Source organism: Microcaecilia unicolor, chromosome 2, assembly GCF_901765095.1.
Source record: "Microcaecilia unicolor chromosome 2, aMicUni1.1, whole genome shotgun sequence".
Classification (NCBI taxonomy): Eukaryota; Metazoa; Chordata; class Amphibia; order Gymnophiona; family Siphonopidae; genus Microcaecilia; species Microcaecilia unicolor.
Genome location: NC_044032.1, coordinates 339,372,975 through 339,387,119, shown reverse-complemented (window position 1 = coordinate 339,387,119; position 14,145 = coordinate 339,372,975). Strand labels below are relative to the sequence as shown.

The window sequence follows — 14,145 nt, the reverse complement described above, 5'->3', positions numbered from 1 at the left end:
GATATGCTTTGATGTCCCCATGCATACTTCCTACCCACCCCCCTCCTCCCACCCTGTCAGACTGTCATAGTAATGCTTGAATGTTTTCACTTATATACACTGTCAGCTAGCACATTTGCTTATTTCCGATCTGAGGAAGAAGGGCAACCTTCGAAAGCTAATCAAGAAATGTATTAAGTTATGTCCAATAAAAAAGGTATCATCTTATTTTCTTTTCCATGTTTTATTTTGTTTGATTTCTATTGATAACCTTAAGAGTGGACTAACATGGCTACCACACTCCTCTACTTCAGTGGTATAGGAAATATAAGTTGTAACGATATGGAAATAGACCGGGGCGGCTATTGGCCCGAATAATAAAATCTGGAGGGGGTTCGCGGGCGATAGATACGTTGAGGGATGGCCAAGGGAAAATCACAAACAAGCCTGCAGAAATCACACAAATACTGGCTAAACATTTTGCCCATTTGTATACTAGGAAGCATTCAGGGAGCCCACAAGACATAGAGCATTATTTGATACAGGCCAGGCTTCCTAAATTAACGGAGACTGAGAGGCAGGCGCTGAATTACCCATTGACAATGAAAGAATTGCAGGCAGCTGTGAACAAATTGAAGCTTTACTGAGCGCCAGGGCCTGATGGGTATTCGGGAGAGTATTTTAAGCTGCTACCATTGAAGGCAAGAGGTGCTCTGTTGGAATACTGTGATGAAGTTATAGAAAAAGGAGTCTTCCCTCAATATGCTAACACCTCCACTATTACACTTATCCTGAAGCCCAATAAGCCAAAAGAGAAGGCCGAGTCCTATAGGCCGATATCATTATTAAACATAGACACAAAATTGATAGCGAAGATCCTGGCGGAACGATTAGCTTTAGTTCTGCCGCGACTGCTTGGGCCAGATCAAGTAGGGTTTGTCAGGAACAGGTCCTCCTCTTGGAATGTTAGGAAAGCACTTCTAGCCATGGCCAGCTGTCAAGAAAGAGGAGACCCGGCGGTGTTGCTAAGTCTAGATGCTGACAAAGCGTTTGACAGAGTAAGCTGGGATTTCCTCTTTCAAACTTTACAACATATGGGACTTGGGGATTGGTTTCAGAAAGCAGTAAAAGCGTTGTATAATCAGCCCAAAGCAGCCATAGTAGCTAATGGGGTCATCAGCGCAGAATTCAACATAGAACGGGGTACACGTCAGGGATGCCCCTTGTCTTCCCTCTTGTTTGTACTTTCCCTAGAACCTCTGCTGCATCATATAAATCAGGCAGAGGTGGTGAAGGGGGTAGAGGTGGCAGGACATCACCTTAAAACACTGGCCTATGCAGATGACCTGCTGGTAATGGTCTCGGATGTCCGAAGTTCCCTCAAGCCACTGCTAGAGTTGTTAGAAGTATACGGGAAAGTGGCTGGGTTTACCTTAAATCTAAATAAGTCCCAAGCCCTAATACTTACATCTGACATTACGACAAATGAAATCTTGGGGCTGCCAGTTCCAGCGGCGGAGGGTGTGTTGAAATATCTGGGTGTGTCGATTCCTGCAGCATTAGATCAGCTATATACAATTAATATCCGTCAGCTATTAAAAGACACTAGGCAGAGAATGCAGGGGTGGGAGTCCCTTCCACTGAATCTTTGGGGAAAGATAGCAATGTATAATATGTTTGTAATACCAAAATGGTTATACATCTTTCAATTACTGCCTCTGTCACTGAGATACAGCGATGAATGTAAACTGAACAAAATGCTAAGACGCTTCTTGTGGAGCGGGGAAAAAGCACGCATATCTTTGCAAGTTATGTACACACCAACCGAGTATGGCGGGATGGGGCTAATTAGTGTAAAGAGCATTACTGTGGCAAGTAGTATGCCATCGACCAAAGGCTGGATAAATGCACCCCGGCTGAAAGTCTGGGTTGTTAGCTACCGACAGAAACAGTGTTACTTTAGGAGAGAAACGGGGCAAACAACATATCCATCTCCATGCCGCTTTTGCTGAACTCATAATCCCTGTGAGTTTCAAAATTTTTGGAATCTCCGCTCCTCCTGTATGCAAGCAATTACTGACGTGAACTTGTGGTAGAAGCTGCAACTCCAGATCTGTGTTGGAGTAATAAGATGTCTGACAGAACCAGATCTGGAGTTGCAGCTTCTACCACAAGTTCACGTCAGTAATTGCTTGCATACAGGAGGAGCGGAGATTCCAAAAATTTTGAAACTCACAGGGATTATGAGTTCAGCAAAAGCGGCATGGAGATGGATATGTTGTTTGCCCCGTTTCTCTCCTAAAGTAACACTGTTTCTGTCGGTAGCTAACAACCCAGACTTTCAGCCGGGGTGCATTTATCCAGCCTTTGGTCGAAGGAAACGAAAAGGGATAATATATCTGTTACAAGTACTGACTGCGGATGGAAAACCTAAAATGTTTCAAGAACTGGAAATGGAATATGCAATGCCTAAAACAGATAATTTTCATTATATGCAATTGAGACATTATCTTCAAACTTTACCTTGGACAGATTTAACGGAAGATGTACAAGAAGAATTATCATCAGCCTTTTCTTTGGAGGCACAAGTGAAAGTACCCCTGGCTTGCCATCATCGCCATATAAAGGATACGGTATCTGAAATGAATTACAAATGACTGGCGGAAAGCTGGGAGAGAGACTTGTCCCTTGCATTATCACCAGATCAACTTAGAGAACATATTATATCTATCTGACGACGTTCGGCTTATGCTACCCAATGGGATATACAATACAAAATTGCTCTGAGGATATATATAGCACCAAGGAGGGCATTCCACATGGGAGTGTCCCCTTGGGGTGAATGCCCGAAATGCAAAGCAGAAGGAGAAACATTGGGTCATATGTTATGGTCATGCAAAGGTATCAGAACTTTTTGGAACACACTTATGGCCCAAGTATCAATTTTGTGGCAGGTACGCTGGCACAGCGACGCCTGGCTGTTGCTGGGCTGTTGGTCAATTCCACAGCATGGCCCAAAAGGCATGAAGGCCTTTGTGGAAAAATCTATTATAACAGCAAAACAATGCATCCTAGCTGAGTAGATTACAAATAGATACCCCACTTTGCAGAGATGGAGACTGCAAATGATTCACTTAATTCAGATTGAGAGGATGAGTATAAAACAATTTTCTTAGGAAAAGGGCGAGAATTAGATAAACTGCTGGAGCCTATTCCTGGACACCTTAACACCAGCTGCACGAAGCCGCCTTATGAACAGATAGTTGTTTACTGGTGGAGTGAATGTATTTTTGACTAGTTAAAGAAGGGGTTTAAGGGAGGGGTAGGTTGGGAAGGGTAGGGAAAGGGAAAGGAATTTGACACAAGAGTAGAAACTTTATCGTAAAAGAATAAGCTGCAAAAGGTCAAGTTGGTGGATCGGGAGTTGGGGTATAAAAGTTACAATGGTTTTCAAGTTGTTCTGCTTTGATCAAACGTGATATGCTATTTGGTGAACTGTTCAGTTTGAAGTGTCATTGCTGTTGACTAATAAAAATGATTAAAACATAAAGTTACCCTCATGATGTCAACCTATCTGCAATATCTTCAGCAATACGTAGGACAGGAATATATCTATCAACGTACAATATTTCTCTCTCAGAATTTAATTGCACCTGATCCAAGCTAAATATTTAAGCTCTGCATCCACTGGGAAGGGAAATTTGCACTCTGGAAACATCAGAATTTGCCAACTGACCATTCAAAAGATGCTATAAATTAGGAGTTTAAAAGACAGGACCGGACTAAGGGTTCACTTGAGAAATGGTATAAATTAAGAGCTATGGCAGGATTATGGATTGGGATAAAATTGGTATGGCAATTATAAGACTGTAATTAAATCCTGGAATTCGTTGCCAGAGAATGTGGTAAAAGCGGTTAGCTTAGCAGGGTTTAAAATAGGTCTGGACGGCTTCCTAAAGGAAAAGTCCATAGACCATTATTAAATTGACTTGGGGAAAATCCACTGCTTATTTCTGGGATAAGCAGCATAAAACATATTGTACTTTTTTGGGATCTTGCCAGGTATTTGTGACCTGGATTGGCCATTGTTGGAAACAGGATGCTGGGCTTCATGGACCTTTGGTCTTTCCTAATATGGCAATACTTATGTACTTATGTAGGAGAATGTAAGTTAATGTAGCCACCCTCCAAATGTGGGGTGAACAAAGCTATAGAGAGAGATTTAAAGGAGGAAAGAATTGAGAAACAAAGTATTAATGCCTCAATATTCAAAAGCACTTATCTGGATAGCAGCTGTCACTAGTCGGATAAATGCCCTATATGGCCCTGTCTGTGAATTAGCAATGGCCCTATATGGATAGTGTCACAACACAGTGAGGGCAGTGAATGGGCATTGCATAAAACTCTACAGATAGTCGGCAAAATTCAGCCACTATCCAGATAGATATGCAGATAAAGTTAAGGACAGTAAAAAAGCTGTGAGGGAGGCAATTGCCTCCGACCTTTTCTGAATGCAAGAGCATCAAAAGTTTAGAAAACCCACAAATCCACTCCTGGGGTAAAAATAAGAAAAACACCTTTATTGCTGGCTCGCCAAAAAAAACAAAACTTACAGTACAAAAGCAGGGTATAGAAAAAGAATAGAACAGGGCTCTCAAAACACAAAATACCATACTCAGTACTTCACTTGTATCCTTAGACTCTGGGGCAACTTCCTTGGTTACCTCCTTACTAAAACTCCTCTTCTGGGGCTCTGGTTCAGATTCCCCCTCTTCTTTTTTTTTTCTCAGAAATCCCAGGCTGGGTACCCCAACCTGCTATCAGTGAATTCTGTGAAGATACTCACATCTCACAGTTCAAGACTCTGAATGCACATCAGATACTGTTAGTGTCAAGTGAAAGCATCCAAAAACTTGTGGCATAGGATAGCTCCATGAGGGAGACAAAATTATAAGATTTACATTTTTCTGCACAAAAATGCCCCCCCCCCCCCCCCCCACCCGCACACACACAAGCACTCTTCTACCAAAAAATAAAAATCAGGAGTTCCTTGCAAACAAAAATCTCAAAAATTCTATTGTCTAGGTGTTGGGATGCGCAAGTATGACCAGACTCTTGCACCTCACCACTGTAGGACAGATGAGATGAGCCTCTTCCATTCTACTCACTTTAATGAAAATGAACAACCCTATGGCAGCTGGTTCCTGGGTACTCCTAACCAAAATTCTTGGTACCCTGGCTGCTCCTGGACTGTCTTCTTGGCTGATTTTCCAGCATAGACATCCCTGTGTTTCTCCTGCTTTCTGTCTCTTAGCAAAACATCTCCTTTGCTAATCTATTGTAGCTGGTTTAGGGGCAATAGTTCTCTCTGGCTAGATGATTTAGCTGTATAAAAGAAAAGTGGGATGTTTGACCACGGAAAACCAAAGACTGGAGAAATGGATTTGGTTGTCCAGTCTTTGGTTTTCCGTGGTCAAACATCCCACTTTTCTTTTATACCTGTATTCTTTCGTGGGGCGCTCGAGTTCTCCACCTGCGGCGGATTATCTAGATGATTTAGCTGACCATCGGGTGTGGCTGTTCCCATAAGTATAAGTACAAAAGTACGTAAGTATTGCCATACTTGCCAAACAGCTTCAAAGAAAATACAAATATACCATAAGACAAACCAAAAGATTATATTACAAAACTGTAATTGGACCAAACTACAAGGACACACATAAACTTTTCCAACTCGTGAATAAACTACTAGATACTACACCAGTCACAACCAACAGCAAAGACGCTCCGGGAGCAGACAATCTCGCGAGATACTTCAACAAGAAAATCATACAACTGCGACGTAAGATACGTGTCAGTACCATCGACTATTTATTTATTTTTTATTTATTGCATTTGTATCCCACATTTTCCCACCTCTTTGCAGGCTCAATGTGGCTTTACAGTACATCATGAATGTACAGTTGGGGAAGTGAAGATTAAGGAATGTGCGGGATGATTTTTTAGCATTCCTGGGTGGTAAGTCTATCAGGTCTGACATGTAGGCTGGGGCATCTCCGTGAATGATTTTGTGAACTAGGGTACATATTTTGAACGTGATGCGTTCTTTAAGTGGGAGCCAGTGTAGCTTTTCTCGTAGGGGCTTAGCTCTTTCATATTTTGTTTTACCGAATATAAGTCTAGCTGCAGTGTTTTCAGCTGTCTGAAGTTTCTTGATTATTTGCTCTTTGCAGCCAGCGTAGAGTGTGTTGCAGTATTCTAGATGACTGAGTACCATTGATTGTACCAGGTTGCGGAAGACGGTCCTTGGGAAGAAAGGTCTTACTCTTTCTAATTTCCACACTGAGTGGAACATCTTCTTGGTTATGTTTTTCGCGTGATTCTCAAGTGTTAGGTGTCGGTCAGTGGTAACTCCAAGAGTTTTTAGGGTGTCCGAGATTGGAAGGTTCAGTGTTGGTGTGTTAATGGTGGTGAATTTGTTCGTGTTATGTTGAGAGGTGAGTATTAGGCATTGGGTTTTTTCTGCATTGAGTTTCAGCTGAAATGCATCCGCCCATGAATGCATGATATGTAGGCTTTGGTTGATGTCATTGGAAATTTCCTTTAAATCTTGTTCAAATGGGATGTAGATAGTAGTCTGTGTATATGTATGGGTTGAGGTTTTGGTTTGATAGTAGTTTGGCCATTTACCCAGCAGACAGAACCTGGGCCAATTTCGAGACACTGTCAGAGGATATCATCTCCCAAACGCTCAAAACATTTGCCAAATCTCACTGCAAACTACACATATGCCCAAACAACCTTATGACATTCGCTCCTCAACAATTCATAACAGACATTACGAAACACTTGAACTATATGTTACAAAATGGACTCTTCCCGAAGGAGAAAGGAAACATTTTACTTACCCCCATACCCAAAGACGCAAAGAAAAGTGCCAGTGAACTAACCAACTACAGGCCAGTAGCATCCATTCCCTTAATAACCAAACTAACGGAAGGGTTAGTGACCAAACAACTCACAAACTATTTAAATAAACACTCAATACTCCACGACTCCCAGTCATGATTCTGGTCTAACCACAGTACTGAAACAGCACTAGTCACTCTCATGACCAAACTCAAACAAATGATCGCAACGGGAAAGAACATACTACTTCTACAATTTGACATGTCAAGCGCTTTCGACATGGTTGATCACGGAATATTACTACATATCCTTGAGTACTTCAGAATTGGAGGTAATGTTCTTAATTGGTTCAAGGGATTCCTAATCACACGATCATACCAAGTGACATCTAACTCAATTACTTCAGCCACATGGATACCTGAATGCGGAGTCCCACAGGGATTCCCCCTCTCGCCGACTCTATTCAACCTAATGATGATACCCTTAGCCAAACTACTATCAAAACATTACCTCAACCCATACATATACACGGATGATGTAACGATTTACATCCCATTTAAACAAGATCTAAAGGAAATTTCCAATGACATCAACCAAAGTCTCCAGATCATGCATTCATGGGCGGACGCATTTCGGCTTAAACTTAATGAAGAAAAAACCCAATGCCTAATACTCACCTCTCAACATAACAAGAACAAATTCACCACCATCAATATACCAAATCTGAACCTTCCAATTTCGGACACCCTAAAAATTATTGGAGTTACCATCGATCAACACCTAACACTTGAGAGCCACACGAAAAACACAACCAAGAAGATGTTCCACTCAATGTGGAAATTAAAAAGAGTAAGACCTTTCTTCCCAAGGACTGATTTCTGTAACCTAGTACAATCAATGGTGCTCAGTCACCTAGACTACTGCAACGCGCTATACACCGGCTGCAAAGAGCAAATAATCAAGAAACTTCAAACAGCCCAGAACACTGCAGCTAGACTCATATTTGGTAAAACAAAATATGAAAGTACTAAACCTCTACGAGAAAAACTGCATTGGCTCCCATTTAAAGAACGCATCACATTCAAAATATGCTCTCTAGTCCACAAAATCATTCACGGAGAAGCACCAGCCTACATGTCAGACCTGATAGACCTACCACCCAGGAATGCCAAAAGATCATCCCGCACATTCCTCAATCTGCACTTCCCTAACTGCAAAGGTCTAAAATACAAATTAATGCACGTGTCAAACTTTACCTACTTGAGCACACAGTTATGGAATGCATTACCGCGCAACTTAAAAACGATTAACGAACTAATGAACTTCTGCAAACTGCTGAAGACCTATCTCTTTAACAAGGCATACCACAAAGATCAACCAATGTGAACATACGCAACTCCTCCACATATATTCAGCACTGTCTTATAATATCTGCTTGTTATACTACTATCATGTTTCTTTATTATCATGTTGCCCAATGATACTTCTGTAACACTAAATGTCTATTTTCTAATATATTTCCACTATTCATGATGTATTATAAGCCACATTGAGCCTGCAAAGAGGTGGGAAAATGTGGAAAACAAATGCAATAAATAAATAAATAAATACTGGGACAGACCGAAGATCCATCAAACCCAGCATTCTGTTTCCAACAGTGGCCAATCCGAGAAATAAGCAGTGGGTTTTTCCCAAGTCTAGTTTAATAATGGTCTATGGACTTTTCCTTTAGGAAGCCATCCAAACCTTTTTTAAACCCCGGTAAGCTAACTGCTTTTACTACATTCTCTGGCAACGAATTCCAGAGTTCAATTACACATTGAGTGAAGAAAACTTTTCTCGGCTTCATTTTAAATTAAAACTTTGTAGCTTCATTGCGTGCCCCCTAGTCCTATTATTTTTGGAAAGAGTAAACAAGCGATCATGTTCTACTCCACTCATTATTTTATAGACCTCCATGGATGCCTTCTGATTCCCCTGGGCTTCTGCCACATCTCTCCTTTCACATAGACTCCTGGCCTGTGGATAATGGAGGATACACCCTCACCTCTTGATGGGTAGGGAGGCCCAGCCTCCATTACCTGATCACATCTAAAGTTGGATCAGGAACAGGGACACCTGAATCTTCATCATTTAGAACTGTAGAGAGAATATTGTTGTGTCCTACTACACTAACACTGCAGGGGACTATTTTTTTTAAACAAATTACAAGGAGTCAAAATTAAAGAACTGGAATGGTAAGAAACTGTAACTAAGAAAAGTTACACTGAATGGAACAGTGCTATTATGAATAAATATATGCTTCACACTGATCTTCTATGTTAAGTTAAATATGACAAAAAAAATAAAAAACAGTTACCTTTTGGTACCAAGGATCGAGAGGAGTGTCTTTAAAAACGTCTTCAAAGTATAAGGGAAGGAGGTGGACATTTTCAATAGATGATAGCAGTGGAATGGCCTTGTAGAAGGAACTGTCGGTGACAGTCATGTCTTTGGTCAGCCCTTTCATGAAGAAATAAACACTTCTGTTGGGGTACGTCCGAGCTGTTGATTCTACAGCACATACTGCTAAAGGGGAGGGCTCCAGTTTCTCTGTGGTCTCAACCAAAAAGATTCCTGTGTTTGATTTAATGATGTCTTCAGCTGTGAACTGCCTATTTAAGAATCTGTGCAATGTCCGTAAAGACTCCATTTTCATCCAGTAGACAGCAGAACAAGCAAATATGAAAAAGAAAAGAAGTGAACACAGTATCATTGATTTCATGGTTGATTCTTGGAGTCAGTTCTGTGGGACCTGTTCAAATAATGAGATAAAAAGAAAGTGATCTAGCATTAGAAATAAAAAATAATGCCTATTAAAAGGTTGTTATATTCATACTTGCCTTTGAAAAAAACTGCCATTAATTGATATGGACAATTATGAGTATATAACTCTTGGGAAAGAATATTATTTATTATTTGTTTATTCCAATTCAGCAATGCACGGAAAACAACAGAGCAAAAAAAGATAAAATAAGCTACAATTCCATTCCAGAATATCCATTGTACCCCAACACAACACTCCTAATACAAATTTAAGAAAATACAAAAATAACAATTAAGCAACCATATGTAGAAGTCCCTTTTATTAAGCCATGGTAAAAAGTGGCCTACGGTAGTATGGGCGTGTGTTTTGGCGCATTCTGGGCCACTTTTTACTGTGGCTGGGAAAAAAAGATTTTTTTTCAAAGGGGCAGTAAATGGTCGTGCACAGCTATTTACTGCATGAGCCCTTACTGCCGCCCATTGACCTAGCAGTAAGGACTCATGCGCAGTACTTATGCAGTGCACGCCAATGTGGCCATACTGCCAATTACCACCGGGAATGCCTCCTTGGTAGAAAATTGAAAAATATTTTCTACCACGAGAAACAGCATGTGCCAACTTTGACGTTACCACCATGTGGGCATGCTAACCAAACGGTAGTATTGATTTGGCATGCTACACATGCAATAGCCCTTTGTAAAAGGACCCCACAATGTGTAATGAAAAAGATTCTGTGGATTCTCAACAAAAAGATAGGTACCTGCCTTCAAAAAAACATTTAGGAAATATGAACTTCCCCTAAAATCTCAGGAATGCTGGTATGGTTTATGGTTTGTTTCATTTGATAGACCGCTTTTCCTTGAAACAATAACTAAAACCAATATTAAAAACAAGAAAAAAAGAACGCTATACAATGACAGGAAAGCATACTTAAAGCAAAGGAGACAATCCAGCTTATAATCGAAAGAGAAAAACGCCAATATTGCGACCCAAATCGGGAGATGGGCGTCTTTCTCCCGTGGGCGAACAAATCGGTATAATCAAAAGCCGATTTTGGGCGTTTCCAACTGCAATCCGTCGCGGAAACGGGTAAAGTTGACAGGGGTGTGTTGGAGGCATGGTGAAGGCGGAACTGGGGCGTGGTTATCGGCCGAGGAGAGATGGGCGTCTTTAGCTGATAATCGAAAAAAAAGGCGTTTTTACCGCGATTTTGGGTCACTTTTTTTGGACCCTTTTTTTCACGAACAGGTCCCAAAAAAGTGCCCCAACTGACCAGATTACCACTGGAGGGAATCAGGGATGATCTCCCTGGATTCCCCCAGTGGTCACTAACCCCCTCCCACCAAAAAAAACCCACTTTACAAACTTTTTTTCCAGCCTCTATGCCAGCTTCAAATGCCGTACCCACCTCCATGACAGCAGAATGTGTTCTATCCTGTGACAGCCTTTCCCTGGTTCTGATGTGGCTCTCGGGTGAGTGTGACACCTTTTCTGTTATGCGCACTGCAGAGTCACATCAGCAATGTATTGTGGTGGGTGTAGGGTATTGGGCTCCATGATTCCAGTAGCTTGTGGCAAATGCTCACGATGTTGGTAGTTGGTAGACTCTTCTCCCATGGTGCTTTTCCCACTGCCTACTGGGTCAGAGTGTGCCCTGTTGTGTTTCCTGTTGTAGTCCATGCGGTAGTGGCCATTTTTGTAAGCCAGTTTTAGTTCCCTTTCCTGTGTTAGCCACGTTAGACAACTTAGTTCTTCCCTTGAATGTGGCTGAAAGAGGGCATTGTACAGCATTCTGCCAGCTCTGACCTACTGCTCATCTCAGTACCAGGGAGACTCGTTGCCAGTGGGGCACAACCTCTGATCTGCAATTAACTGTGAGTAAACACAGTTATTCCAATAAAGGACGTTTTTGGAGAGATTAGTCTTCAGGTGTCAACTGGTGGGCCAATGTTATATAGCAGCAACCAGTCCTAGAGGCCTGCGTGTATGCAGGTCCCTGGAGCACTTTTAGTGGGTACCGCAGTGCACTTCAAGCAGGCGGACCCAGGCCCATCCCCCCTACCTGTAACACTTGTGCTGGTAAATGGGAGGCCTCCAAAACCCACTGTACCCACATGTAGGTGCCCCCTTCACCCCTAAGAGCTATAGTAGTGTTGTACATTTGTGGGTAGTGGGTTTTGGGGGAGGGCGGTTGGGGGCTCAGCACCCGTGGTAAGGGAGCGATGTATGTGGGAGCTTTTTCTGAAGTCCACCGCACTGACCTCTAGGGTGCCCAGTTGGTGTCCTGGCATATCAGAGGGGCCAGTGTACTACGAATCCTGGCCCCTCCCATGACCAAATTGCTTGGATTAGGACGTTTTTGAGCTGGGCGTTTTTAGTTTCCATTATCGCTTAAAAAAACAAACGCCCAGCTGAAAAACGTCCATTTTTTCGAAAATACGGTCTGTCCCGCCTCTTCACATACCTATTTTGGGACATAGACGCCCATGGAGAAAGGCGTTCCTGTTCGATTATGCCCCTCCACGTAGAAATGAAGAGGAGGAGGGGTAAAATGGCAAACAAAAGGACAAGAGAAGGCAACTAGTAATGAGAGAAAGGAGACAAGAAACTTAGGGAAAGGACTTGCAGACACTAGTGAATCTCAGAGGATGCTGATTCACCTGGATGTAAATTAAAGGCTTTCTCAAACAGATAGGTTTTCAAGGAAGATCTAAATTTTGGAAAGAGGGTTCAGGTCTCAGGTAATGAGGAAAGGAGTTCCATAATGCAGGTACAGTACAAAAGAAAGCCCTTGTGGTTTGATAGTGAGCACGATGTACTGATGGAATATGAAGACGTAGATCATTAGCTGAATGGAGAGACCTGGAAGGTGAGTAAAGTTGAATTAACAAGGAAGGGTAACAGGATATGTCAGTATGAACAGCTTTATGAGTTAGTGTGAGAATTTTAAACTGGACACAGAAAGGAATAGACAGCCAGCGCTGTTGTATTAGTAAAGAGGTGATACGATCAAATCTAGTAGCATTCAAGAGAATACGGATAGTGGTATTCTCTATAGTTTGAAGACAATGAATCAAATGTTGCAGAAAGCCAGACTTTATTATGTTACAGTAATCTAATCATGACATCAAAATTACTCTGAGAGGTAAAGTCAAGAAACGGACATTCAATCCTGAATTGCCAGAAAGAGATGAAATATGCTCTGGTCAGAGATGCAACATGTTGAATAAATGATAATTCCTAAACAAGGATAACACCAAGGTATCTGAAGTATGTCAAAAGAGTAATTGGATGATCACGGAATGTAAGACTACGTGGCAATGGAGTGTGGTTGCCTGTAATCCAACATGCAATCATTTTCGAGGGGTTGAAAATGAGCCGATTTTCCTTAAACCAGGATGAAATGTTTATGTCTACGTTTATTCCAAAGCTTGATATACTGCCTTTACTTTTAAAAAGATCAAAGTGGTTTATATAAAATCAGTATAAAAGACGGTAAGGAACTCCAGTTACATTAAAAACAGGTAAGAGCATAGTCAGTCAGTCACAGCCAGAAAATTAATTATTATAAACAAAATTATAAAATCAAGAAAAGGAGTCAGAGAGAATGTGCTACCTGTAATACCACACAGTTTACAGAGTTCAGGAGCAGTCAATCCATAGGCAAGTGGAATCCAAGTTTTAAAAAATGACTTTTTAGTAGCGACAAACCTTGGCCGGGAAAGATTAGATCTGGAGATAGTGTTCTATTGTGGATTAAAACCTGGTTAAGAGATGGAAAACAGAGAGTAGGGTTAAATGAAGAAGGGTAGATAGTGAGGCTCCCTGGGGGTTTGTGCTGGGACAGCTGCTTTTTAACATATTTATAAATGATCTAAACATGGGAGTAACTAGTGAGGTAACTTTCTGACGACACAAGGTTAGTCAAAGTTGTATATCGTAAGAGGATTGTGAAAAATTGCAAGAGGTCTTTATGAGACTGAGAGACAGGGCATCCAAATGGCAGATGACGTTTAATGTGAAAAAATGCAAAAAGTGATACATGTGGGAAAGAGGAACCTGAACTATAGCTACATCTTGCCAGGTACTTGTGACCTGGATTGGCCACTGTTAGAAACAGGATGCTGGGCTTGATGGACTTTTGGTCTGTCCAGTATGGCAATATTTACATACTTATACAAGGTTCCATATTAGGAGTCACTGACCAGGAAAGGGATCTAGGTGTCATCATTGATAATATGTTGAAACCCTCTGCTCAGTGTGCTGCAGCGGCTAAGAAAGCAAATAGAATGTTAGATATTATTAGGAAAGGAATGGAAAACAAAAATGAGGATGTCATAATGCCTTTGTATCACTCCATTGTGCAACAACACATCAAATACTGTGTGCAATTCTGGTCACTGCACCTCAAAAAAGATATAGTGGAATTAGAAATAATAAAGGGGATGGGAC

General features: G+C 41.4%; 1 protein-coding gene across 1 annotated transcript in view; it reads right to left on the bottom strand.

Annotated features, from left to right (window-relative positions):
• Window positions 1-14,145, bottom strand: part of LOC115463675 (alpha-1,4-N-acetylglucosaminyltransferase-like) — a 208,632-nt gene that overhangs the window by 55,705 nt on the left and 138,782 nt on the right. Inside the window, exon 3 of the mRNA XM_030194383.1 lies at window positions 9,248-9,682. Coding sequence (XP_030050243.1) covers window positions 9,248-9,652 — 405 coding nt within the window. The 5' untranslated portion in view covers window positions 9,653-9,682. The remainder of the gene's footprint in view (window positions 1-9,247; window positions 9,683-14,145) is intronic.